The sequence below is a fragment of the Ammodytes marinus genome, assembly GCF_949987685.1.
Source record: "Ammodytes marinus genome assembly, chromosome: 16".
Taxonomy (NCBI): Eukaryota; Metazoa; Chordata; class Actinopteri; order Uranoscopiformes; family Ammodytidae; genus Ammodytes; species Ammodytes marinus.
In genome coordinates this window covers 11,804,884-11,832,295 of record NC_137220.1, presented here as the reverse complement: position 1 = coordinate 11,832,295, position 27,412 = coordinate 11,804,884, and the positions used below count along the sequence as shown (strand labels likewise).

At 41.2% G+C, this 27,412-nt stretch overlaps 1 protein-coding gene across 1 annotated transcript in view; it reads right to left on the bottom strand.

Annotated features, from left to right (window-relative positions):
• The window catches only part of cacnb1 (calcium channel, voltage-dependent, beta 1 subunit), a gene marked incomplete at both ends in the record, with an annotated part of 32,231 nt that extends 7,380 nt beyond the window's left edge, over positions 1 to 24,851 (bottom strand). Inside the window, 7 exons of the mRNA XM_080044403.1 lie at positions 2,904 to 3,052; positions 4,351 to 4,418; positions 4,862 to 4,998; positions 5,608 to 5,730; positions 6,751 to 6,870; positions 19,614 to 19,700; positions 24,762 to 24,851. Coding sequence (XP_079900529.1) covers positions 2,904 to 3,052; positions 4,351 to 4,418; positions 4,862 to 4,998; positions 5,608 to 5,730; positions 6,751 to 6,870; positions 19,614 to 19,700; positions 24,762 to 24,851 — 774 coding nt within the window. The remainder of the gene's footprint in view (positions 1 to 2,903; positions 3,053 to 4,350; positions 4,419 to 4,861; positions 4,999 to 5,607; positions 5,731 to 6,750; positions 6,871 to 19,613; positions 19,701 to 24,761) is intronic.
• Between the last annotated feature and the right edge of the window lie 2,561 nt (positions 24,852 to 27,412).

Here is a 27,412-nt window from a genome sequence, read left to right as displayed (position 1 = left end):
AAGCAGGGATCAATCTCTCACTAAAAGCACTTGCTATTTCTTTAATCGGGCTGCCTCACACATAATTAAAGCGTCTATAATTAAAGCAGAGGCCAGCAGAGTCAGGGAGCTCCCGTGACTGCTGCTGCTGCTCTTACACAGACGTCATCCTTCACGCTTTTTTTTCTTTGGTTATGCATCAGCACTTTGTGTGAAATTGTCAAGTTAAGTTATTGCTACCTGTCATTTCTGTAGAATGATTTTTTCATTATTATTTTTTTACTTAATTGTCTTTTAACATTTGTGCTTCGGCTTTTTTGTCTCTCAAAGAAATTGCTTGATCCCAAATAAATAAATCAATTTACTCATGTAAATTTAAAAAATACCAACATTTCTACAGCAAAACTTGACGTGAGCTATTTACACAAAAAATGGAAAAACAATAGTGTGTTTTTGCCCATCTTTCAAATCCGATTTTCACGTGGATTTTCATTCCATTATTTATTATCTTTGTATTATTTCCAGCAAATTTTTTATAATTTATAGAAGCACAGATACATGTTCTGGCCCTTTAGAGCCCTATACAGTACACACTGCAGTCTGTGGTTTTCCCTGAAACCATTTAGGCCAGAAATGGAAAAAACCTATAACGGACAAAGAGAAAACCCCCACACAAACACAATCCATACTGCAGCGAATATACTTTAATGGGTATACATTATGAATCATGAAAGGAATGATTCATCCATAAGGACTCCATAAGCATTTGTCCTAGGAAACACTCTGCTTTTTCAGTATGGGCGGGAAAAAAAAGCTGCACATCCTTATACTTTGTAATTGTTTTTCTTCCTTTTCCTTTTACGATCTGTATTCTAAGCACCCCCCTCACCCCCCTTCCTCTTCTGTGTGTGTGTGTGTGTGTGTGTGTGTGTGTGTGTGTGTGTGTGTGTGTGTGTGTGTGTGTGTGTGTGTGTGTGTGTGTGCTGTTCAAGCTCTTCAAACAGGAGATAGAGCTGGAGTGCCCTGGCTCCACTACATTACATTACATAAAGCAGAGCAAAGGAATCTCATTTCACCTCATTTGTATTCGCGCAGAGGCTAAAAATATATATTTTAAAAGTTTTCCAAATGGCTCTTGTCTCTTAAGGGTCAGAGCTGAAGCGCTGAACATCACAGCATTGCTCATTGGTTTTAAATAACATGAGCACAGTTCACACTTTAGTGCAGTGAGTAACAGGGAGGCTGGTGTACATAATATATACTGTATATATAAATTGCCTTAAATGGAAGCTGCATCTTTACAGTCTTTCCTCAATCCTAAATCTGTCACAAGCACATTGTATCCCCCACAAAAAAGTTAATTTAAAAAATAAAGGTTTCACTACAATAAGATGTGTCCAATCTGTGATGAAAAACACAAAACAAAATAAAAGTAAAAGATTCCAGAGTAGGAGTTTAAAAAAATATATAGTCCTTGGCCTACCCTCTTAACAATAATATTGTTACAAAATACTAACGTTGACATATTGTGGTTTACATTCATACTGTTAAATTGATACAAAATCATTTAAATATCATTAATCCAATTTAAAATACTTATAATTAATGAGTTTAATACTGCCAGGTAAATACGGAAATAAATGTATCTAAAATGGTACTTGAGTTTGACTTTGTCCATTTCTCTCAACAGTACCATGTGTTTGCTGTTTGGCCTTATCATGTGATTCAAATTGTGCCGAAAAGCATAAAAACAGCTGATTGCGGGCTGCCGTCACTGAAATGGACCGTAATAAATGGAAATGAAAGCATGTCAGGATGTGTTACTGTTAAACTCTGACTAACAGAGTGTGGGATTGGATCTGCATCTGCTGCGTTGATACAAACTCTGAAGAAATGATAGAGGTGTAACCATGCCAGATGATCCCGTGAATACTTCATGCTGTAATGTGCCCTTGGACACATGAAAAGGTGCTGTAAAATATTTTGAGGACTGATTCATTTGTAACCACCACAAGTTCCCACTAAGAAGGGGAAATGTAAGACGACAGAGGTCGATGAGGAGAGAGAGTGAAGAGTTGAAATGTTAGAGGTTAGTTTTTAGAAAGACACACTCACCGACTTCTGTTTCTGTTTAGCCGGGCCACCTACAGTATCATTCCACACACAAGCCAGAAAGATACAAAAAAAAGCACAAAACACAAGAGGTTATTTAGTTATTGACAGGTTAGGATTAGGGGGGTTATTGGGAGAGGAGTTTTTTGATTGAAGGAGTCAGCGATTCTGGAGAACGCTTGTTAAAAAATTATATTTTTTTGTAAAAATCAGGGAATATCTCCTCACGATCCACTACCTATCCGTGATGTGTGTGCTACAAAGAATTACGGGGTTAATACATAGCCTAGGCTCTTTAAACTCATATGTAAACAAAGGGTACGTAAACAAAGTGGGCCCACCGTAGCAAGCAACATGCCTGTTTACCGAGCCTAGGCTATGTATCAACACTCATTGAGACATTCACTGATTTTGACAAAAAGTGATTTTGACGACAAGCATTCTCCAGCATCATTGACTCAATCTTTAACTCCGATTCAGATTCAGACTGATGTGCAGCAGCGGCCATTTCAGAGTGTAACAATGAATTAATCACGTCTAACCTAGATCCAACAACAAGCACAGAAACCAACATCCAAACATTCTTCCGCATAACTATCATAACCAGAGCCTAGGGGGAGTGGGGGCAAACAAGTGTTAGATTCAGGAGCAGCGTGGACGGTTCAGTTGTGAGAAGTTAGTGAGAGACGGAGAGTGGAAAGGGAGAAGTTAGACCAGGCCACGTTATCTGGTAGGAGTTAAGGGACAAGTGCGGAGAAGTAGGGGGTAAGCTGCCAGGGTCAGTGAGGCGTCCTGAGCCCCCCTCATGTTACCTTCTTAAAGAAAGGCAGGCGGTGGGCGTTGGCCGTAGGGGACGTTACGCTACCCCCCTTGGAGGAGCGAGGGTCACCCTGGTACTCAATGGGCTCCTCATCCAGCTCGTCTTCGATGTCAAAGGCCACAGTGGAAGAGTCCACGTGAGCTGATGATTGGTGGAGGGGAGGGCGGGAGGAGCAGAAAAGAATAGAGAAGAGAAAGAAGAGAGAGCGAGACAAGGCAAAGTAAAAGAGAAAAACAATAGAAGAGCAAAAGCAAAAAAAAGGGGGAAAAGGAGTAGACAGAATGTGAGATGCATCCAGAGGCATGGAGGAGATTGCAAGAGGTGGCATATACTGGTAGAGATCCAAATAAAAGTGACATAGCATGATTCAAACTAGAGTTTATAAAGCAACAAGTCAGATTATCATGAAGTGAGGCACAGATATATGAAGGAGAGAGTGAATTTGCTGTGACATAAAAGCAACAAAACTTGGAAGTGTATAGATGTGTAGGGGAGAAAAAGACTGCAGAGGAAACTGCAGGAAAGTAGTAGATAGGAAAGGGGAATTAAGCTGAGAGGGGCAGCTGGTTGGGGCTTGGAATAAAGTGTGTGTTGATGCAGGTTTGGTTGCTATAAAGGGGGTGGGCAAGGCTGGTAGATGTCTCGTTTTGAAAGGAATCGTCAGGGACTTTGGAAAATATGCTTTTTCACTTATTCAAAGAAGATGTGAGGTGGTCATCTGTAAGCTTTAGAGGTGAAGGTTGTTGGATTTTGTCACCTTTGGACAGAGCCATGTCTTTGTGCAAAGCTACTGTACACGATCAAAGTATGGCATTGATCCTTTAATCCTTGTCTCTCACAAGCAGGGGAAAGAAGTGTAATTCCCCAGATGCCAACGTTTTGCTTAAGGATCAGATCGGATTTACTTGGTGTATTAGACAGATGTGGCTTCTATTAAACAGGTACGAAGCTCAGTTCAGTGGCACTATTTGATCAACAAAAACCCTTTAAAGGGCAATTAGAGTAGGGATTTTTTGTCCTCTTTTCCCTATCCTGCTGTCTATATTGGAGAAAGAGCAACCGTTCTCACGCACACGCACACACACACACACACACACACACACACACACACACACACACACACACACACACACACAGGCCAGACGCACTTATCAAGTTTAAAGAGCGGGTCCATCCTCGGCTCTATTTCAGTCCCGCCCTGCGCGCTAATGACGGACCTCTGAAGACCTCTGGCACTTCACACAGCAACCCGCTGAGACGTGCCGTGATTCACCATCGTGTCCGACTAACAAGGCAATTAAAAATCTTCATCTAAATATCAGACGCCTGTCTCATCTTGCTCTCTCTCTCTCCATTGCTCTCTCTCTCTCTTGCTCTCTTGCTCTCTCTCTCTCTCTGCACAGACACCCACGCAGTGTTGCCACCTATCATGACCTCACCTGTGCCAGGCGGGGTGGGCCTACGTGTTCCCGTGGCAACGTCCAGACTGGAGCTTCCTCCAGATTTACTGTAACAAGGAACGAAAAAAGGAACAATTTATTGAAGGAAAAATGATTCTATATCTTCACAATACAGAGTACAGCACAATCACTGACTTCACCTTCAACTGCAAATAGTGTACATAATTCAAATTAGTTAAATATAAATACAATATTTAGAGTATTTGCACTGCAAATTGTATTAAAACTATCAACCTGATTATTGTGGTAGGCTATCAATTTATTAAATCAAAATTGGAATAATCAAGATAAACACCATTGGATTATTTTTTTCCTAAGCCAAGACAATAGGGATCTACCGTACACTGTTTAGGGATATGTGTGTGCAGTGAATCACTGCAGTGTGTTGTCTATTTTAGGATGTTTTACATTGCCTCAGTGCCTCAGTGTGACTCAGGTTTGACCTGTTTTAGATAAAGTGGAGGCTGGTGGTGCTGAAGGTGGATGTTACCTGGAGCTGAGTCGGTTCTGTCTCATCCTCTGCTCCTGCAGCTGGCGGGTGTTCTCCAGTTTGACTGGGCTGGGGATGAAGCCCACCTCACAGCCCTCCTTAACCAGACGGCCGATCCACCAGTCGTTGTTGTACTTCTGTGTATAGACAGTAAGGTGTCAGTGAGCAAATACACTGTACACACATGTCACCATCTATCAGTATGTGTTAAGTCAAAACTATTAGATGCTTTTTACACATTATATATTCACACTTTCACAAAAGGGAAGCACAGACTTGTATCTTTCGCCCCATTTTCCCTTTGCATGATAAGCCACACAAGATAGTCGTTATGCCTGTAAACTAAAGAATCATTTATACAGAGTTACCATTATCAGAAAAGCTACTTTTTAATTTATGATTTTCTTTCCAAATTTGGATCACCCAATATTCCTTGCAGTGCACTTCTTGTTAGCACTAACTCCTACTAATGGCATGGCTCAGGCTTTAGACAGAAGGAGACAGTGAAGCGATTTGCAATAAAACATGATCCCTCACTGGATTACCATCCAACATCACTGCCAATATTTTGATAGGGTCAGTCTCTAAATCCAAACATTGGTCTTTCTTCTCCTTTACATACAGGAGCCTCAGAAGTCAGTTTGCTACACTATATCCATTTAGTTGCTTCATGTTTATACTCACAAGTACTCACTTTTTAGTACAAAAATATGCTGAAATTGTACTTGTGTAGGTGAATTTCATACCTCTTTAATGTGCAAAAAGTCTTTGGCTTCGAAGGATATGGCCATGCCCTGTACAGGAACGTCATCACTGGGGCCGGGGTTGTAACCCACATTTGTCCGCACAGCAAACGCCACTGGTTTGGTCTAGAGCACCGATGGGAAAACAGACATATATAAGTATAAAGACAGCGTCTCAGCAAAAACACAAGAGTTCATTGTCCCCTTGACATTGACGTGGAGGTCTGAACACTCAACGCTGACATGACAATTAATTCAAGAATGATGACTATTAGAGGTCACACATTATGCTAAGTTTCAGTTTTAAAATGGTAATTTGGGTTCCTACTGGAAACTGTTTTCATGGTATAGTGTCCAAAAACCGTTTCCATTTCTCACAGTGCCATTGTTGAATCTCCACTTTTCAGCCTCTGTCTGAGACGCTCCATTTTGGAGTCAGTCTCTTTAAGGCCCAGCATTCCAAAAAGCCCAGTCTGCTTGGTTTGAATGTAACTGGCAGTTAAATTCAGGGGTATCTGCGGGTGTGCTTATCACAGGTGGAGGTATAGTGCTAAGCTACAGTACAGGCCAAAAGTTTGGACACGCTCAATGCGTTTCCTTTATTTTTATGACTAGTTACAATGTAGATTCTCACTGAAGGCATCAAAACTTTGAATGAACACATGTGGAATTCTTTGCTAAACCATTTCAGGTGACTCCCTAATGAAGTTCATTGAGAGAGCACCAAGGGTTTGTAGCGCTGTCAAAAAAGCAAAGGGTGCCTACTTTGAGGAATCTAAAATATAAGACCTATTTAAGAGTCATTTCACACTTTTTTGTTAAGTACATAATTCCATATGTCCCTTCAAAGTTTTGATGCCTTCAGTGAGAATCTACAACGTAAATAGTCGTGAAAATAAAGAAAACGCATTGAATGAAAAGGTGTGTCCAAACTTTTGGCCTGTAATGTAGGTCTGTAATGGGGGAGGTTGGCTTGGAGAAAAAGAGAGAGGGATGTTCTTTCTCATACTTTGGGAGTCTCTATTCACAGCAGGGACCCATATTAATGTTGAAAACAATGAAAAGTTATTTTTTTTTGCATAACGGGTGACCTTTAAACAAAACACATGTGCATTACGGATGGAGACCCAAAAGTTGTCCTCTGACCTTGGCTTTCTCGAGTGTGGCGAGGGCCTGTCTGTCAGCCTCCTTCCTCAGGGCCTCGGGGTCCTCCTCCAGGGACACATCTGAATCCGACGGCCGGCTGGTGTACGAGTCCGCGGAGCCCTGAAACAAAAACAAAGAATTTTAAAAAGAGTTGAAGAGGTGAAAAGTTACAACAAGTCCCTATAAGTCAGCAAAAACAAACCCGAGCTAGTGGAATTACAGTATGCATTTAGTGATGTCTGGGTTATTGTTTGAAGGTCTTCTTTATAAACCTGTTTGCTCATCTCAAGTGATCCCAATGTTCCCTCCTTCTCTCTCTTTGTTCTGTTACTTTCAAATCAATTTGTCTTAATGAATTGATTGAATGAAGTCTTGTGGCTTTTTCGCGGCACTGCCTTTCCAATTGATTTTGTGGTCAAAATGTCAAGAGCGCCTTGAGGAGTGTAACCTACATAGACACAAAAGGGGCCCCAGGCCTTCATATTGCATGAAACCTGACTGTGTAATTTGAGGCAGAGAGGATGCATAACAGGAGGCCGGGCATTTCCAACGCAGCGGCACGAAGGCCTCAGAGTTAACCTTTTTCGCACAGGTACAGTACAGCGTGTGGGTGTGTCGAGTGGAGACGGAAAAGAGGTGGAAGAGAGGAATTTTAAAAAATAAGGCCTACGGACTGTTTATAATATCATAAGGGGATGCATATAAATTTCTCATGAAGTGGATACAGTTTCCATCACATCCACCACTCAAGCACCGTAACTTGACTCTCTCCTGCTGACCCTCATCCAGGCACCCATACCACAATAAAAACCTGAGCCTCCTGTAAGCCTGCGGCGCTGGCCCACTGTAGCGTACAGCAGAGCGCTACAGTAAAGGGGGGGCGGCCTGAACTTCTGTAATGTTTGAGTGTTTAACTTATATAACAAACCCACTTGTTCTTTTTCTTGCTGTATTATTTTTCTCTCCGAGCTTGACAGGCTGCCTGGCGCGTTGTGGGAGGTGCTGACAAGAATGTGGACAGCTGAATGTGCCAGGCAGAAGAAGAAGTGAGTCACTAGGTGTGGGCTTTTTAAAATAGAGGTGAGAATGCGCAAAGATGACATACGGCATTTGTAGTGATGATGATGATGAAAAAAATTCCCAGCTCATCATCAGACGACGCAAATAATGCACTCGGTGAGCACAATAAATATCTCAAGAAGAGAGCTGAGTAGTTTTGGGAAATGTCGATATCAGTGTCGTCATATCGGAGTAACAATACAAATACTAAAACCTTGGCTTTAACACCTTTTTTTCACAAAATATACAAAAATAAAAAATATTCTTAAGTAAGAAAAAAGCATCCTGATTGAAATCAAGAAATATCTTAGAGCTAGTGCAGTCATTGCACATTAAAGGTGAACTCCATCAATTTTACAAATAGAAGTCTGTTTACTAGGATAGCCTACAGTACATTGCAGTAGTTCTCCCCAATCCTAGTAAACAGAGTTCAGTCAGTAGCCTATATAGTTCTTGTCATGTCTGTTGGGGTTGAAAACTACAAGTTTAAAAATTAAAACGACTTGTGGGTGTGAGTTCCCGCAGCCCGAAGGTCCCACATTTCTAAGTAATCTTGAATAGTATCTGTATGTGTGTTTTTGTTTCAGTCTCACTTCTATTCTAACCTCTCCCTGTCCCCCTACCATAACCCTAACCACCCAGCTGTGATGCCTGAACCTTATCGCCAATTTCAGGAACACATCGGGCTGTGGGAACATAGGGATGACCCCTGTAGAGTTAGAAATAAGTGAGTCTGTTTCCCTGCCTGAGGCTTGCAGCTCGAGGCTACATTAGCTGCTACTAGCATAACACACCTGAATTTTGGCCCAAACGGCCTGCGGTCGAGTTGGGTTGTTTGTAGCCTAATATAGGTGCCATGTTTTGGGTTGTTTGTAGCCTAATATAGGTGCCATGTTTTGATAAGGAACAAGTGTGGAATAAAGAAATCATATGTTCTGGTCCTGCTGCATCGATTGAACTTCTGTTTTAAACCTTTCATCATAAGTCTGACAGTGTTACAGGACTGCAGTGTTAGTGGAGATCACTTCAGTAGGCTACTGAGATTTGATACCTCGCCCTATTCTAGTCTGCACTCTTGGTTTCTTGCTGCCAACTTGCTGTCGTTTGAATTGTTTTGTAAGCGTATGTTTCTTCTTTTAAAAGATGACAATACATCTGGGGTGTCATTTTGGTTAAGATGCATAGGCTAGGCTACTGCATAACGGCAACAATTTTGGATGCGGCCACTTGTTGCAAGTCATACAGCACTCTCTCCCCTTGTTAGAACTGCCAATACAATGTTCTTTTTTTTTAAACAGAAAAACATTGATGCATTCCTCAAACTCAAACCTTCGTTAACAACTTCAGAAACATTTCAAAAAAGAACAAACGCCTGACTGAACCTGAAGAAGATCTAAAAATATCCTGAGAGAAAATCTGAGAGTGCAGCATCTGTGTGGTGTGTGAATGATGGCGTGTTTTGGGTGTGATCATCTATGTGTGACACATGCCCGCTCTGCGCCCATTGATTACCCTCCATGCGTTTCTTTATGATTTGAAATGAAAGGACCAACAGAAATGTTGATTCTGGCTCGGCCACCTGTCGCTTCTAGGCTTTCTGTGTGCACTTGGCAACAGTGCAACCGAATGTAGACACTCCCTGTTGCCAAGGTGATGGCTAGCTACTCCTCGTGTGTGTGTGTCCTCGGGCATCCACGAACCATCCCCACTTCCTGTTTCAATTGAGTGGGAAGCAGCGGTGATGAGAACTATACCAGTCGCCTCCACTTACCGGCTCTGAGTCATCGTCTTACCCATACAGGTACACCCCAACACGGAGCACTGCCGGGATGGGAAACCCACGAGAATATTTTTAGAGAAAAAGAATGAAAAAAAAAACTATTAAGTGACGTGCAAAAGCGACCTGGGACCAACCAGTCGGTGATGCAGCAAAACGCAGAGCGAGAAAAAGGAAAGGCTATGACCGTTTCTGTGTGTGTGTGTGTGTATGTGTGGGCGCGTGTGTGTGTTTATAGGCTACTTGTGTGTAAGTGTGTGGACAAATGCCTGTGCCTCTGAGTCACTCATCCAGTAGATTCACGTCACACACAACCAGAGAGACAGAGAGAGAGAGAGAGAAAAGACAGAATCAGGGAAAGAAGAATTGACAGAGTTATGAGCACAGACTCAAAAAACAATGCTTTACATAAAAAAAAATGTGAACAAGGGAAAAAACTAAATAGCAGCTGACCAATAACCTCTTTGCACTCTTTCCCTCCAACTTTTTATTCCTCCTTCCCCTCTCTTCTTCTTCTCTTCTCTTATGTCAGCGGGTTGTGTCTCTAATTTTGCTGCTTCCTTCACTTCACAGCCCCTGTTGAAAATAGCTACAGGCCACCTGATGTCTGAGCTGCATTTCTATTGGCAGTGCCAGAGTAGTAGAGACCCCAGCAGTGTCATAGTAACCGTCTCAGCAGCTTATTAGGGGCCGAGAGAGAGAGAGAGAGAGAGAGAGAGAGAGAGAGAGAGAGAGAGAGAGAGAGAGAGAGAGAGAGAGAGAGAGAGAGAGAGTGCATCAGGAAGGAGATAGAATTGAAGATTTTTGGAAAAATACAATTGAATGTCAGATGGTAAAACAGGAGAAAAGGCTCAGTAATTATCCCAAAAGATGAACATCCTTTATTTCTGCCATTGTTCTCTGTCTGCCCCAGTCATACATTTACACCTTGTTAACAATCATATTTAATTAAATTAGGGGGTGGGGGGGGGGGGGGGGGGGGGGATTTCCAATCTAGGAAAGTCTGCCTATAGCGCACCAAGCTCATGGAACGACTTAACTATGCAGGCACTTAAAATATTTCTTTCCTTCCTAGTCCAAATCCCTGGTTGACAACCACTGTACTGCAAATGTCACTGTCACTGCAAATGAGGGAAACATCAGTTCCTTTAAGTATTAACAAAAGGTTGATTGATTCAGAGCTCCAGAGTAGTAGTGGTGGGGGGTTATGGAATAAGGAGGGAGGGTGGGATGGAAATGTGTTGCCATTGTACGTAATGATGCGAAAGCAACTACATAATTGCTTTCAGGAAAAATGGGAAATTAGTAGAGCAGTTGTAGAAGTAAGTATTTCCTTTTGGGCTCAATAGCTAAATAATATACATACAAATTAAGATGAGAGCTAGAAAGGGCATGGATATTTGAATGGTTGGTGCTTTTTCTCCCTTTTTTTAAACACCGGAGGAGATCATGACTGCGCCTTGCTGTTCACATGTCAGATAACAGGGCAAAAAATTAAAAAGTTGTTAATCTGCTATACTGCCATACACCACAGGGAGGAACCTTGTAGCAATGTGTTGTCAGACTAGACAATGTATGAATAAGAAGTGATAACCATCTGAGAGCTGACACACATGGCAAGCCCCTGCCCAGATAATTAAGCAGATAAAAAATATCTTAAAACAAATCCCCTCAGATGGAAATTAAAAAATGAAGGAACGGCCAGACAATTACATCGCTGTTTCCTATTTGCTTTTTATCTCTTGTGTCTCGTCGCAACCCCGGTCACCAAATATTTCAGGGAAGAAGAAGAAAAAACACTGCATCACAGACAGGTGAGAGCAAACCAGAATGCATTAGCAGCATAGACACTGTGTAATCACATCACATCCAGTGTGAGATTAGATCAGTGAAGACAGGTAGGCTATATGGGAAAGAAAAAGCTGGAATGAAAAGGTGGAAATATGCCTCACAGAACAGGCAACAACATTTACAAACCTACACACTGAGGAATGGAAAAGGATTGTCTGAATATTGTCTGAAGCTCATGACCGGTGGCTGTAAACGGCCATCCTACTTTATTTTTTTTCTTTCTCTCCCTCTGTCACAGCAGTGTCATGGCAACGAGCTAGCAAGTGTAGAGATGACAAGAAAGATGAGTCATGGGCTAAACTCACTAGAAATACCCCCATTTTCACATAACAACAAGCAAGAACAGGAACTCCAGTAACAAGTTGTTCCAGAGGGATTGTTTCCAGCAGAACAAATCTAATTTAATTCAAAATAGAACAATTCAGCAGGGACCATAGAATTACTAAAACAATATTTCAAAGAATATTTTTCTGGTGTAGATTTAAGTCATAGTGATTAGGGCATAATTATGTTGATATAACTGCCAATTAATTGATACTTATTCCCCAAAACCCATACTATTCAATGTCTTATATGATGTACGTAAACATGTTTCTCTTTTAAACATACTATTCTTTTAAACTTTTTTTTTACTTACTAAAATATAAAAGCTGTATAAATGCATCAGGAATGGAATGTGTTAACGTAAGCAGTTGTATAAAAACGGTTTCTAAATAAAAACTAACTTTAAAAAAAATCATCCTAGCGTCTTAGAAGTGGATAAAAAAAATCTCCTCAAAGAGTTCGGCTGGAGCCAAGTGTTCACTGCCAACTTATGATACTTGATATGTTTCAAGACTTTAGTCTATGGACTTGTTTAGATGGATTCTCAGAAAGTAGGGAGCCATAATAATGATTGATTTTACAGTATAGTAAAATCATACAGAAAGTTGAGCTGAAACACTAATATTTACTCTACTGAGAATGTAATGGCAATATTGTATGAACCCATGAATAATATAAGTAACTCTCAAGCATATGTGCCAAAACTATATTCGATTGTTTTGCATCATGTCGGGCACAAGCAACTTCCACAACTAATTTTGAAGCTAAACATTGAAAAGAAATTGTTCGATATGATCTTACCTTCACTAGTGCTAAACTGATCAGTTAGATTCTTTAGCAATTTTGACAATCGATTGATTGTGCCAGCAGTGTGAAGACGTCACCTTGGACTTGGCTATTTAAAATACTTCTCTGACATTTTATAGTTGAAGCACCAGTCGGAAATAGAACTAGATAGATTAAACAAATGAATGATTAAAACAACTGCTATCTGCAGCCCTAATAATCAAGATTCCACTAAAAATATCAATGACAATACTGAATAATCGCCCAACCAATGGCAACCAAACAACAGAGAGCATATCACAAGTAAAGGATCCAGCCCAGGCCTGCTTTGGACTGTGGGGGGACAGCAGTGAAAGAAGCCCCCTGAAATGGCCACTGTGCTGGGACGGCCCCGGCAGGCACATAGCAGAGGAGGCAACCGGTGGGACTGGAAGTCTAATTAAAAACACAGCGCCTTTCTAGCAGCTGTGGTCCGGCCCAAAATGGAATCGCACTCAGAAGAAGGGGGAGCGAAGAGAGCCGCAGACCAGGAGGCACAGTGCGATCAGGACACGGGCGGCAAGTTACATTATCCTGTCATATCTCAGGGCAAAAGTGTCTGAAACTTAATCCAACTCGCACACAAACTGCTTCCACTTCAGCCAGACGTAACCCAAAAAAGCGTGTAGATTAATCCTGGATCCTTCTTACCATGACGGGCCTTTGAATCCTCTCAGTCCTCTCCATACCTCCTTTGCCACGCTCGCCACACCAAGGCAAACCAAGGGGGCAACGCCGGAGTCCACAGACAAGAGTTATGTGTATATGTGTGTGCGTGTGTGGGTGCGTGTGCGCGAGAGAGATAGTGGGAACTAGTGTGCGTATGTGTCTGCTGGTTTGACAAGTGCAGAAGTGTACATGTGTGCGTGCGTGTGTGAGTGTGTGTGTGTGTTGGTGTGTATGCGCGTGTGTGTATGTGTGTGCGCAGCGTGTATGATCGGACAGAAAGCCAGAAAAGAGTGCCGTATGTGTGAAACTAAGAGAGAAGTCTCTTAACCTCCAACCCTTTCTCACACACACACACACACACATACACACACATACACACACACACACACACACACACACACACACACACACACACACACACACACACACACCACCTCCCACCACCCAGAGGAACGTGAACCTTGTGTAGAGGAAAGGAGCTGGGGCTGGCCGGGGGTCGGGTTGCAGGACTTGTGCTACATTTGCAAACTGGGGAAATATATTTAGACCATGGCCAGTCAGAAACAGGGACACGAACACACTGAGACCCAGAAGGAGGCTTGGTATGCAACCGTCAGCCATTCAATGCCCTGACTGACGTGGGGAGAGGGCTGGGGCAGTGCTCAGGGAAACCCCCCCCCACCCCTCTCTCTCTCGCTCCCTCTCTCTCCGGCCACTGTCCCAATCTCATTCTCTCTCTACCTCTTTGTCTCTCTGTCTAACGCCCGGAAAAGGGGGTAACAGACGAGGGATTAGAATGGATATGAGGGGAGGTAGAGAAAAAAAGAGTAAGTGTTTCCTTGCCATTGATGACGAGAAGCGCAGTGATCAGGGGGCTGTTGCACTTTGTGAGACACTGCAGATGAAAAGGTTAACGTTTTTAACTTAGAGATATCATCATGAAACTTTGCCAGTTGATAACTAACATTAAAACAATAGTTTTTTTGTATTCCAATCATCTCTTAACTTTTTGAATAAATATGCAAATTTGGCGAAATTCAACTAATCATGTGTATATTTACATCTCTTTAAAAAACAAGAATGATTATGGAATTCAAGTTTAATTTATTACGTTCTTTAAAAAATTGGTTGGTTCAGAATATTGAAAAATTAGAATGGCCTTCAAAGATGGTTGTACAAGAGAAATATGCCCGAACGGACAAGGAATAGTAAAAATACACCTACTTTTAAATTTTGGACAACATTTTTTTTAAACTAGTAAAGAAGACATGTTTCGGAAGCAAAATGGCCAGAAATCTCAAAATTGGGCTTGAAAATACAATGTTCTTGTCTGCAGTGTCTCGCCTTAAACCTTTGAAGTATATCTGTTGAATAGTTACCACTCCGAATACATGTTTCTTCAACTACTACAGCTGTCACATAGCATCCAAAATGTTCAGCTTTGATTATGTTATAAGATGATGATTTCTTATATACTACTACCTACAAACACACGTACACCATGCACACGATCACATAGGGTAGCTTTGGGACACAGTCTGTAGGCAGCAGGTTGGGTTTGGTCGGAGTGCTGGTAAGGGTGGCACTATGGAGGAGGTCAAGTGTGTCCACTAGAGGGCAACCTGTGGCACAATGAAAGGGGGCTTCTCCATGACTACAGCCATCGCAGCCTGTTCCTGCCTTCTGTTAGTAGCTGATGACAACACACAGTCAGCTGGTGGAGGTGGAAACATGCGAGTAGACCCAGCATGTTGGCTCCGCGAGCAGCCAGACACAGCAGCAACTGGGGCTCTCGCTGCTGGGATTCATATGCTGATAGGAGGACCGCTTGATTCTAGCATCTAAACCCCACACAGACCTTTCACAATGAAGTATATCTTATCTTATCTTATATGAGACTAACCTGGTTAAATAAAGGATAAATAAAAAAATTAATAAAAAATGGTCCCCAAGCCAAAAAAAGATGGACATATCTTATTGTTATGATATAAATCAGTCGTTAAGAGTTTTGAATTCTTAGAAAAAACATTTGAGTTATTACATTTCTAAAAGATGCCTGAAAGCCTAATCCGTTTCACACCGTGCAAATTACACCTCTTCAAATGTATTCTGAAATTCAAATTTACCCCCAAGGGATTTTAAATATTTACTAGAGAGACAACAGCAGAGAGAGATGAGAAAATTAGGGTAGAGATGGATGAGGAACAACGTGTGGCAAAAAAGGTCTTCGGCTCGTCTCACAAATGCAATTTGCAAGCACTGCTTTGCACGCAGATGGCAAATGGTGTCCTGTTTCACAAATGATTGCCTCACAATTTCTCACAATTTGCGGCTTCATTGGCAATGACTCTCACTTTTCTCTTGCCTGGGATGCGAGTGTAGAATTTGTTTGTTGTGTTAAATCGAGCTGATGTTCGCTGCTGTCTCCCAACATAGAAGCTCAATCTTCCAACATTTTAGAGTTGATATGTCCAAAGTGTATCTAACTCGGCCCCCCACATAACAAAGAACCCTGCAAACTGTTACACAGAAATTAAGACTAAGAGCGCAATCATGATTTACAAAACTCAGTATCCCATAAGCCACTGCACTCTCAGTTCTTAAAGTCAGGAAATATCATGGGACAAAGTAGTATTTACCAGCACACAGTGGTCACTACTAGTAAATATGTTGCATTTAGTTGAACACTAACAACGCTCAAAGTCTAATTAACAGCACTCATGCATATTCATATTGACATTTACTGTATATTTGCCATGCAATTAAATGTAGGTTCATGCTGTATGATTCATATTAAGATGAATAGATATTCTTTACTTACACATTAAGCGTTGTAGAAACAACTGATTTGATTTGATTTGAATATTTTATTATCGTGCCATGCATTAGCATGCCCAGCCCACAAGGGCTTACAAGACACCATTATAAAACACAGACAGACCAAAAACCAAAAATAGATGCTAAACAATACTAACATTAACTATATAAATCCACAACTATTGGTGATAAACTTGGACATTGTTTACGTCATGACTTGACAAAGACCTGTAAGAACGATGAGCTTTAGTTTTTATGAGTTTAGTCTTCTGAAGCGACCTCATTTGTGGGTCACAGCTGGTATGTGTTAACCGTGCCCGCCTTCTGATTTTATATTATAATTCTTTGATGATGCGTTGGAGCTTGTGCGTGCTTTCTAGCCGTGAGCGATAACGACTGATCAAGATTCAATTTCATAAATGGCAAACATACAGTTTATGTATATTCCTGGAACAACAGCAGATGTTGCTCTTTTTTACACAGCAGCAGCAGCAGGTGCAACGAGCATGTTTTTGTTGAACCCGATATACGAACCAACACCCGTAAAAAACACGTAGGCTGCATCACACACACAGACACAGACACAGACACAGACACACACACACACACACACACACACACACACACACACACACACACACACACACACACACACACACACACACAAACCCTTCTAAACATCCACTCCTTCGTCTCTCCATCCCACTGTGCCTGAACACAGAGGGAGATTCAGTGGCCCGGTTGCCATGGAAACCAGGCTGAGTGTACCAGCCAGCTCTACCGTTGGCTGATTGTGGCTCTTGTGTGTGTGTGTGTGTGTGTGTGTGTGTGTGTGCTCTTGCGTAGGTGTGTGTGAGACTATAAAGCCTATACAGGGCTCTGCATTGAGCTGTTTCAAGCATAGGCTAAAATAGGCTGTATGTACAATAAAAATCCTATAGGGAGCGGATTTGCTTATTCTTCTGAGATAGGGTTTGAGAAAATCGCGTTAATACATAGAAGGACCAACAGACAATTCATACGTTACACAACTGAGTTACCAAAACAATTATTGGATTACGTGCAGTGCTTGAACTGTGTAAAACCCCCTAGCATTGATGAGTGGAACGCATGAGCACATTTATCTCAGGAAGCGTTAACGGTGGAGCCAATGGTTCTGGAGAATGCTTGTTGTCAAAAACACTTTGTCAAAATCAATGAATATCTCCTCACAATTCGCTAACTGTCCGTACTGTGTGTGCGCTGAGACAAAGTCCAGTGTTAATACACAGCCTTGGCTCTGTAAACAAGTATGTAAACAAAGGGTAGGCTATGCAAACAAAGGGCCTCACCGTAGCTAGCAACATGCTTGTGTGTTAATACTGGATTTTTTTCAGTGCAAAGACAGTTAGTCTTTGAGGAGATGATTTTGACAAAAAGTGATTTTGTCAACAAGCATTCTCCAGAATCACTGACTCAACTTTGCGAGCAATTATGATTCCAGCCTTTAACCTGCGGGCCACAGTGCATAGAGGTCCAGCAAGAGGAGTCACAGAGTAAATTAAGGACGAGGCAGTGTGTGTGTGTGTGTGCGTGGGTGTGTGTGTAGGCAAGGATGCAGCTTTAACCTTTAGAAAAACCACAGGAGAATTTAGCTCCCTGTGTTCACCAACAAAGATGGGATTTTTTTTGTCTCTCATGCAGCACCAGTACCGAACAGGTAAATGTCATTCAACACAGGTTCAAATCATTTCCTCTCGCGAATGAAGAGGTCAGATAGAAAAAGGGGGTTGGACTCATTTAGCTGCCACACAGCGTTGCTTTGAGAAATGTCAGGTCCAGACAGGAGTTCTGTGCAGGTTGCGAACGTTTGATACCATAACCATGCCGATAAACTCCCCCGAGGAGAAGCCGCCTTCCTGTCTTACAAGGACAAATCCTGCGTTCCATATCGCATAGTCTTTCTTTTTTCTCAACTACATACTTCAGCTGATCCTAAAAAGTATGTAGCAGTCATACAGTTGTGACATGCTTTGACTTATTTATTTCATCAACCATCGTGCCTTGAAATGGCCTCTTCCTTATATATCCGTCACATTGCTGGTTATTTTCACTCTGAGGCTCAGCAATGTTACGTCACTTACACTGCGAAGTGCATTTTGGGTTAGAATTGCCAAAAAAGCATTCTGATTTCCACACTAAAAAGTTACAACCAGATGTAATAGGGAATCCCGGTATTTTTCAGCATGCTGCATTTGACCACATGTATCCACATGGGACATCCTAAATCTTTGTTCTACCAAACTAGCCTACATGCATGGCTAATATCAGTTGTAAGATGATTGTTTTACCAGGTCCTTCTGACAGAGCTAATCAATGCATTTACATCAGGGGTGGAGCCTGGGTCGGAGGAGTATGAGTGTGGGGAGGATGAGTCTTGGTCTTAATACCTGGGGACCAATCATCACATTCACCATCACAGCCCTGGAGAAATCTCTCCTCATGTCTGTCATTTCCAACAATGTGACAGTAAAGCCGAGTGTAGCTGTAAACTGTAGACACAGGTGTTTCACTGTTGTTACCGTTGATGTTATGGAAGCCATTTCAACGTGTGAGATTGGGTTCAGTATGTGGGCTGCCTGTGACAAACACACAGGCGAGGGGAGCAGAAATAGGCCCAGTTTAGAGACTCAAATAAAGGGTCTTAGTTTTCTCAGCCATGTTGGAGGAAACAAAATCAACAAGGCCCTGCGACGAGGCTGAGAACTGACGTGGTAATGATAGTCCCTGGAGAAATTGCTAGCAGCGGATCAAATGAACCCTTTACACTCCACAGTGAAAGCAATTTCTCTCATGTCGTGGGTGACAGGAAGTATATTTTTTAAAGATTTGTTTTATTGGCTCTCGGAAGCGAGCTTGGTCGTTGTCACATCAATTTCACATTCCCTTTTGTCTGCCTCTGCAAGATATTCCTGCAGGAGATTTTACAGTCGGCACAATCATTGATGATGCAAATTATGCCGAAAAATGCAGCTTGGCTAATTTGTCTAAGATGTTTGGAGGCTCAAAATACAATTATGGTGAGAAAATGTTCAAGGATTAAAATTTGACTATGTGATTAAACAGTACATTAACTGGCTCCAGCTTCTCAAATGTGAGTCATTTATCATATATAATTATAAACTGAACATGTGTTGGCTCTGAAGTGCGGTTGTATAAAACAAGGTATCACAACAAGAAACTTAAAAGGAATTTTCACTATTTTCGGACATTTTGTAGACTGCAAATTTTACTTTTTTTTCTTACCTTGTGTGTAAATTTAAAAATTGGGTTAGAGAGAGGAATTCAAAATCCAAAACAAAAATGAAACCACGGCTCTATGATGATATAACTGGTTTTGTGGGATGCAAATGTTGCCATTGAGAGCTTAAAAGTTATTTAAAGCCCTCATTTTGACTCCAGTGAACCTCCATAATGATTACTCATTAAATAAAATCTGATGAAAGTCGGCAACCTGGATTAGTGGATTTGAAGAAATGAAGGATTAAGTGTGAAACGTTACCTGTCGGACAAAGCTGTTGGAGGTGGTGTCAGAGGACGTGCTTCCATCCGAGCGCTTAAATCGGCTCTTCCTCTTGGCATACTTTCCCTGAGAGAGAAAAAAAAACACAAACAGTTTGATTGAGTTTCTCTGTAATAACTTATCTTGACATATCGGGTAGAAAAAAAACCTTGTTTCAGAAGAGCATTACAGCCATTAACATTTGGCACAGCATTTGTAAAAGCTTCTGAATATGATCATCGGTCAGATTGAGCCGGAGATAAAACGCCGGCGAGTTCCAGACTGCAGAGGAAGTCGGGCCAGAGTCAATGTGCCCAGTGTGTCCATGGACAACCTTCATTACTTGTCATTTTTCATGTTCTGACGCAAACTGGGGACCTTGTAATCCGATTGGCAGACCCCTGGCAAATGGCCCTATCCGGGTTGGGCAGAGGCCACAACACATCACATTAAGAGACCCACCCTAGCCCACATCGCCATAGTTACGCAATGCCGACTAATCAAATTGGGTGGCCATCAGGAGACTGTATTGGCCGTGTTGTCGACTCCTGGATAAGATAAGACTTAGAAATAAACACAGGGAAGAGTAACATGCAGAATGTGTGTGACACAGACACGCCAGTCCAGGTTCTATGATAGGGGGTATAGCTCAGTGGTAGAGCATTTGACTGCAGATCAAGAGCCCCCTAATAATCAGTCACATATCATGCGTCACTAGAAGAAGCTGCAAACTGCACAGCTTAAAGGTTATTGATGGTTCTTGCATATTTTTGTCTACCTGGTTCCGCACTGATCACCTGTAGGCCTACTTAAAACTCAGCTGGTGTTGTGTTCATGAGGCAGACAGCAATCCTTTATATTATGTAATTGAAAAAAAACTACTGCTATTAACACAATCCGACTGTTTGCCTTCTGAGATATTTGTAAAGAGAGATGTTTCTATTCCAACGCTAAATATTACTGATCAGCTGTTATTTACAAGCTGCTCCTGGATCATACGGAGAGAGAGAGAGAGAGAGAGAGAGAGAGAGAGAGAGAGAGAGAGAGATCCAGCAACAGGTTAACAAGAATCCCTCCTCTCCTCTGCCTAGCGTTTTGCTATCACTGTCATTTGGTGTGCGATGAGGCACAGCGGCAAGGCCCTGAGATGAATGACGCCGGCCTGCCTGCTTCTAAACAAACATCACCTGTTACACCAGAGCCAACTGCTGCGTGACATAAAAACACACACAGACACACACACACACACACACACACACACACACACACACACACACACACACACACACACACACACACACACACACACACACACACACACACAACACCCGAGAGGTTTCCAAGTGTTAACAGATAAAAGAAAAACACTTCTGTTACATGCTCCTCTCCAAGAGCAAAAAAAAAACAAGCTCAGGAATTCATTTGTTTTTATTTTCAATCTCTTGTTAAATAATTATGTATCCAGCCCCTGTGTGCCTCGCTGGTGCTGACGGACGGGAGTAAACAGCACGATGTTCCACAGAATGATTCATCCAACAACAATTATAGTGAGGTGATGATACATGAGAAAATATGTACCGGGGGGAATAGATGAGACTGATATAATGAAAGAGGGTGACATCATTGCTGGCTAATGTTTCTAACTAGGCCGATTGAAAAAGTCAGTAGCCCAGTGGAAATCTTGACTTGTTTTTTTGAAAATTCTGTTTCTATTAATCACTATGGAGAGAGCTTATCTTGTGTCTCCCTAGATTAAACATTAAAGATTCTGATGGCGTTGAAGAAATATGAATTATTCTTGCCAACATTTCTAAAGAACAAATGTAAAACAAAGATGTATATCGGTACAAGGAGTAAACATGTGGAATGTCTTGGATGAAGAAATTAAAACGTGTGACACGGTACAAAGATTAAAAAAAATACTGAAAAATAAGATGCTTAACAAATATAAAAGTGAGGCATGAATGGCAATGTGAATATGTATGGTGGATTTATTTTGTTTTAACTTTACATGTAATATGTTTAACATACAGGAATTAATTATAGCAATAATATTTACAATAACTAACAATTTATTAAAACAAATATATTTATATATATAATAATTAAATAAAATCCTGAGGGACCAACGAAAAATGAATGAATAAATAAACAATGTAAAAAGGGTAGGCGCAATAAGCTAAGGCTTCAGCCTACACCTTTTCGATCAAAACTATTTATAAGAAATAATGTATAAATTGACAACTTTGTGTTTTTCTTTTGTGTTTTTTTCTTTTTCTTTTTTAACTTGTGTATGTAATGTTATGAATCTGTTTGATCGAAATAAACTAAACTAAACTAAACTAAACTAAACTAAAAGTTGATGGTAACATTTCCAATCAAATATATCAGAATATACTATATGTTATCTGATCACAGGCGTTTGCTTTCACACATTGGCCTTTAAACAACACTCACGTGTCTTGCATGTACACTGAAACAGTTTTTGCTCAATGGAATCATTCCTCCTGTTCACACTGGCCTCTAAAATATCCTTTCTATCCCCAATGTGATTTCAATGTAGGCTTTTTCATTTGTTCAAAAATACATATACCTGGAGCTAAACATAGGCTGATGGCAGTCTGAGTTAGAAGAATAAAGAGGACATCTTTAAAAGTTAACAGCCTTTTTAGGACAATTTCCCCCATTCCTCCTCTAGCTCAGAAGGTAAACAATATCCAGGGAGGACAAAGAGGGAATTTCTATTCAGATGTGACCATAACTTTGGAAGATTTTATCTGACACACACAGAAGCCGCAGATACATTTTTGAAAATATCTTGTTGCACCAAAGAAATGGAGTCCCACATGTTTATCGTTTTGAAACAGTAATAAAAAGGGGTCTTTTAAGGGCCAGTGTGAACAGGAGGGATGATTTTAAGCTAAATCTGTTTCCACGATGTGAACCAGACCTCTTAATGTCGAGCTTGCATTTACGTTTATCCAGATCCAAATCTCACGCTAACACTAGTACGGGGTCTTCCAGTTGCCTATGTTTTGAGGGTGCAACATGAATGAAAACAAAGCTGAACGCACCCCAGCTACAAAGACATCCTCAACGCAGGGGTGTAAAATGAATTGTGTCGGGTCAAAGTTTTAAAAGAAATGGGAACGGTTGGGACGTGCAGATCACATAATTACACTGTGGATGTTTGCCCTACTGCACGTGCTGCTGAGCCACCAGATATCTCAGCAATTAAGCCGGAATATAATATTACATTTAATCATTACAGATCGGGGTCATAGATAAGTTACCAAAATAAGTCTTTTCTTAGGAATGATGTTTGGGCGAGTTCCTGCCAGCAAGGGGCACAGGGAAATGCCAGAGGAAGTGAGGAGTGGAGGCTTCCTGTTGGTAAACATCGTCCCAGATTAAGTGTATAATTAAAGAGTGTGTGTGTGTGTGTGTGTGTGTGTGTGTGTGTGTGTGTGTGTGTGTGTGTGTGTGTGTGTGTGTGTGTGTGTGTGTGTGTGTGTGTGTAAGAAGGGGGCTTTTAAATGCCGGGAAGTGTGGAGCGTGTGGCAGGGTGTATGATATCATATGGACTGTAAAAACCTAAACCACATCACTCTCTCTTCCACTCAAAACGGTACATTATTCTGCTCGCACATATCCACACTGCTCTGTAATCTTATAGACCCCCAGGGCCTGAGTTTTGAGCTCATCTGGTCTTCTGTGGTGTTGTGCTGGGCCTGGCTCGGCTTGGGTACACAGAACTCCAGCCATCTCCTTCAGGATATTAGAAAACGCTTTTTTCTGCTTGTCTTTCACCCAGCAGAGTTATAAATACATATAGCAGTGTGTGACCCCCCCATCGCGAGTCTGCATGAACTTTAGATCTAATTGATCGCACTCACACACACACACACACACACACACACACACACACACACACACACACACACACACACACACACACACCATTCACCCATTGCCTGGCACAGGGAGGAGGTCCATCTGTTTCTCACTGCGCTAGCCGAAGATAAAGATCCGACTTCTAAAAACGGGCAGGGAAGAGGTGAGATGGTGCGAGCAGGATGGAGATGGTGCGATACATCAGAGCGGATGAAGAAGGAATCAGGAGAGAGGAGAGTGGAGTGTGTGTGTGTGTGTGTGTGTGTGTGTGTGTGTGTGTGTGTAGAGATGAGAAGGAGCAGGGAGGAGTGGGAGTAAAGAGGAGAGAGAGAGTAGCAGGACTTGGCATGGTTTGAAGCGTTGGTTGTCTGTGGCGGTATACTGTAGGTTTATTTCTCCCTTTCTCCAGAGAGACAATGACTGAGCTCGGCGTGGGTGTGTTTGTTCTTGATATTCAACATCGTTTTCTCTTTTTTCTCCATTAAAACTGTTATGACTAAACATGTCAGGTCCACCACAACCATCATGTCACTTCCTAAAAAGCCAGAACCGACAGTTTGTGGATTTGTGGATATAAATAAAGAGTGACACCATCGCAAGGATACAATAGCCAGCGAAGGAGAGGCAGCTCAACAAGTTATATTTCTAACATTTCCTCCATAGCCAGACTTTGAAGCATCAAACTCCATAACACCTCAAATGTTGTACTTTACAGTTCCTGTGCATGTCAGGTTTGAAAACTTCACCCCACAATCTCCAAACCAGCTCCAATAATTAAACATTTAGTACAACATGTAACCCACTTGTTTAATTACTGATTAATTAAACTAAGGCGTGGTTTTTCTTAAGAACCCAATGAGCGCACAGAACACAGCAACGTGGATTACATCACAACCTCACATAGCATAGGCTATAGTCTACAAGCGAGACTATGACAATTAGCCTTATTATTAAAAGACAAACGTCAATTGCCGGTTATAGACAGGCGCCATGATGAAATTATAAGCAATTTTACTAAGGAAGATAAAAAAAAACTCTTCAAAGCAGTCAATCAGTTAAATTCAGGCTTGAATCAGTGCACGAGCGTTATTTACACTCCCGAAGGCAAATTAGGCGACTTAATTGGCGAACAACCTGTTAATGCTCGGAAGTGAAGCAGCTTCAGCGATATTAACAAAATACTCTTCTGTGTAAATGCAGTGTTTGCTGCAGTCTTTTCGTGTCTCTATCCCCATGTCCCGTCTCTATTCTTACCTGTGTGTGCGGATGGTGGTCGAACATGTCCATTTGGATCTCCTGGGTTGAGGTCGAAGGCGTCCTGGACATATTACTTTTCTGTACCATTGATTTAACTTTTTGTCAAATATTTGTTTCAGCTTCGTTTGTTTTATGATGGTATCGATAGACTCATCTTCTTCTTCTTTCCTTTATTTTTTTTGTCTTCCACGGAGGGGGAAGCAGCCACTGATGGAGCCTATCTATCTGTGCTGCCTGGTAAAATAATGGCAACAGCTGCCTCCTTCCAGCCTATAGCGTTACAAACTGGCGCACCAGGCTTTTACATCATAGTCAAGCCGACGTGATGACGCAACACATCCGGTTACTGCTATCAAAATAAATGTATTTGAAGATGCAAACTAATGGGTGTATCAATTAGAAGGGTGTAATTAATTGACTTTCCCATACTTGTACATTTTACTTAAATTATAATAATGTTTTAAAATAATAACAATAACAACAACAACAACAATAATAATAATAATAATAATAATAATAATAATAATAATAATAATAATAATAATAATAATAATAATAATAATAATAATAATAATAATAATAGCATGTTTCACTAACCTGGTTGTACCCTATATAATATTTAATTTTAATTTTTGGTCAATACTTTGAAATGATTGTTGTTCTATATAATATTAGGCTATATTATATTATATTATACATTTCTATGGCTATTATTTCCTATTAAAAGGATCCCCCATTAGCTGATGCCGCAGCAGTCAGTAACTATTCCCGGGGTCCTCACTGATGGACATTATGTGCTGATCATTATCCCATTGGAGGAATACACAGATAAAGGGTTAGGGTTAGGGTCGGCTAATATATCAGAAATTGAATGATATACAATTTAAAATCTGCAGTTTAACAAACATTTATGTAGCCTATAACATTTGGGGCGAAAACACACATGAACTCCACTGATTATAACCAATAGTCTAAGACACCAATGTTTGTCCAGTGACTCAGTGGCCCAAAATAAGTAGGCTACATTATATAAGCTATATTATTATGTAAGTTACTGGCATTATTGGGCTAAAACTCCTAAAAATGGTTACAGCAAGTTTAATAGAAACGGCTCGTAGGCTACTAATAGTGATTTATAAAATATTGATTGATTTAATTATGTGTCATACCACTAAAAGTGGCGCACCCCATACAGAATTAGCCTATATGAAACCAATACAAAATACATTTAAAAGTCATAGTCAAAGTCTGCTTTATTGTCAATGTCTACAATATGTGCCAGACATACAGAGGAATCAAAATTAGGATTACTCTGTATTTCATATAGGCCTAGCTTCCAATAGCCTACCGTATCCATAGTACAAACAAAATGTTCTATTTTGCTCAAGGAAAATGAAGAGAACATATAACAGCAGTTACATGAAATGGTAGTAGTAATCTCATAATTAATTACCTAATAGTTTAACTGATGTAATTGACAAACTCGTGTGCTTTTACTTTGAAGGCAGAGGCGTTCTTCTACCGGCATGTGTGTGTGTCTTCTTCTGTCTTTCTTGACATTGTTTGTCTCCCGTGCGCTCGCTCCACAGGCTCCAGCCGGGAGCCGAGGTCCACGCCCCGCTGAACAGACCCCACCTTCACTATCGATTGATGAGAGAACAACACAGCGCCTGGAGGGTGATGGAGGAAGCTGTGGGCGCACTGGGCGAACTGTCAGGCCCCGAACACCGGCTCCAGAGAGTCCAGACGTCCAGGGCAGGCTGGTTGGAGGGCTGTAGTGGGTACAGGCTATGGGTGGGTGGCTTGAGAACAATTCAGATTCACAGGGAGTTTATTGCTTTAGCAGAGGATCTGGAAGCGCAGGTCTAGAAGAAAATAAGACTCGTGCTGATGTGGCCACTAAACCCCACTAACTCGAGGGACCCTCCTCTACAATGCTGTTGACCAAGGAGCAGGTGTGAATAGGGTTGGATGACGGTCTCAAAGGGGGACAGAGCTTTACTGGAAACCTGAAACACGCCAGGAATTAGAGATATTCACTGCCTGTGCCCCTCCCTGAGTGATGTTGTCAAGGGCCCTATTTTCTAGGATTTCTCTGGTGGATCAAGATGGCAAAAATAAATGTTGCCTTGAGGAGAACTCTTTCAACATAGGCTACTCACACAAAAATCAGTCATCTTAACTGTACCAATTTAGAGATTTTCAAAGTTAAAGTCTCACATGTTACTTACAAATAAGCAGAAGATTGAAACGTGAGACTTCAATAAAAAAATATTTATCCACAAGTTCTGCCAATGACTGTTGTAGTTGCATTAAGGGATTATATTAACACTACCTGCAAAAAACAATAACATGTAGGTTTAACATATGAAAAACATGTGAGCTCATTAAAAGATCATTTGGGTCCTTAAACTAATACTGTGAACGTCCTAAATAACAGCCATGCGTTCATTCAAAATCATACAGTTGTGTTTGTAAAAATCTACTTAAAGTAAAACAAAATACAAAATAAGTAGGGGAGAGTGGCCTAAATTGTGCATTTTGGAAGTTGTGCCACCCCTTGTTTCTAGAAAACCGTGGAAGACATTGGAAATGTGACCACATATTTAAGAAGAGCCATCCATTTGACTCATCCTGTAAAGAAGGGA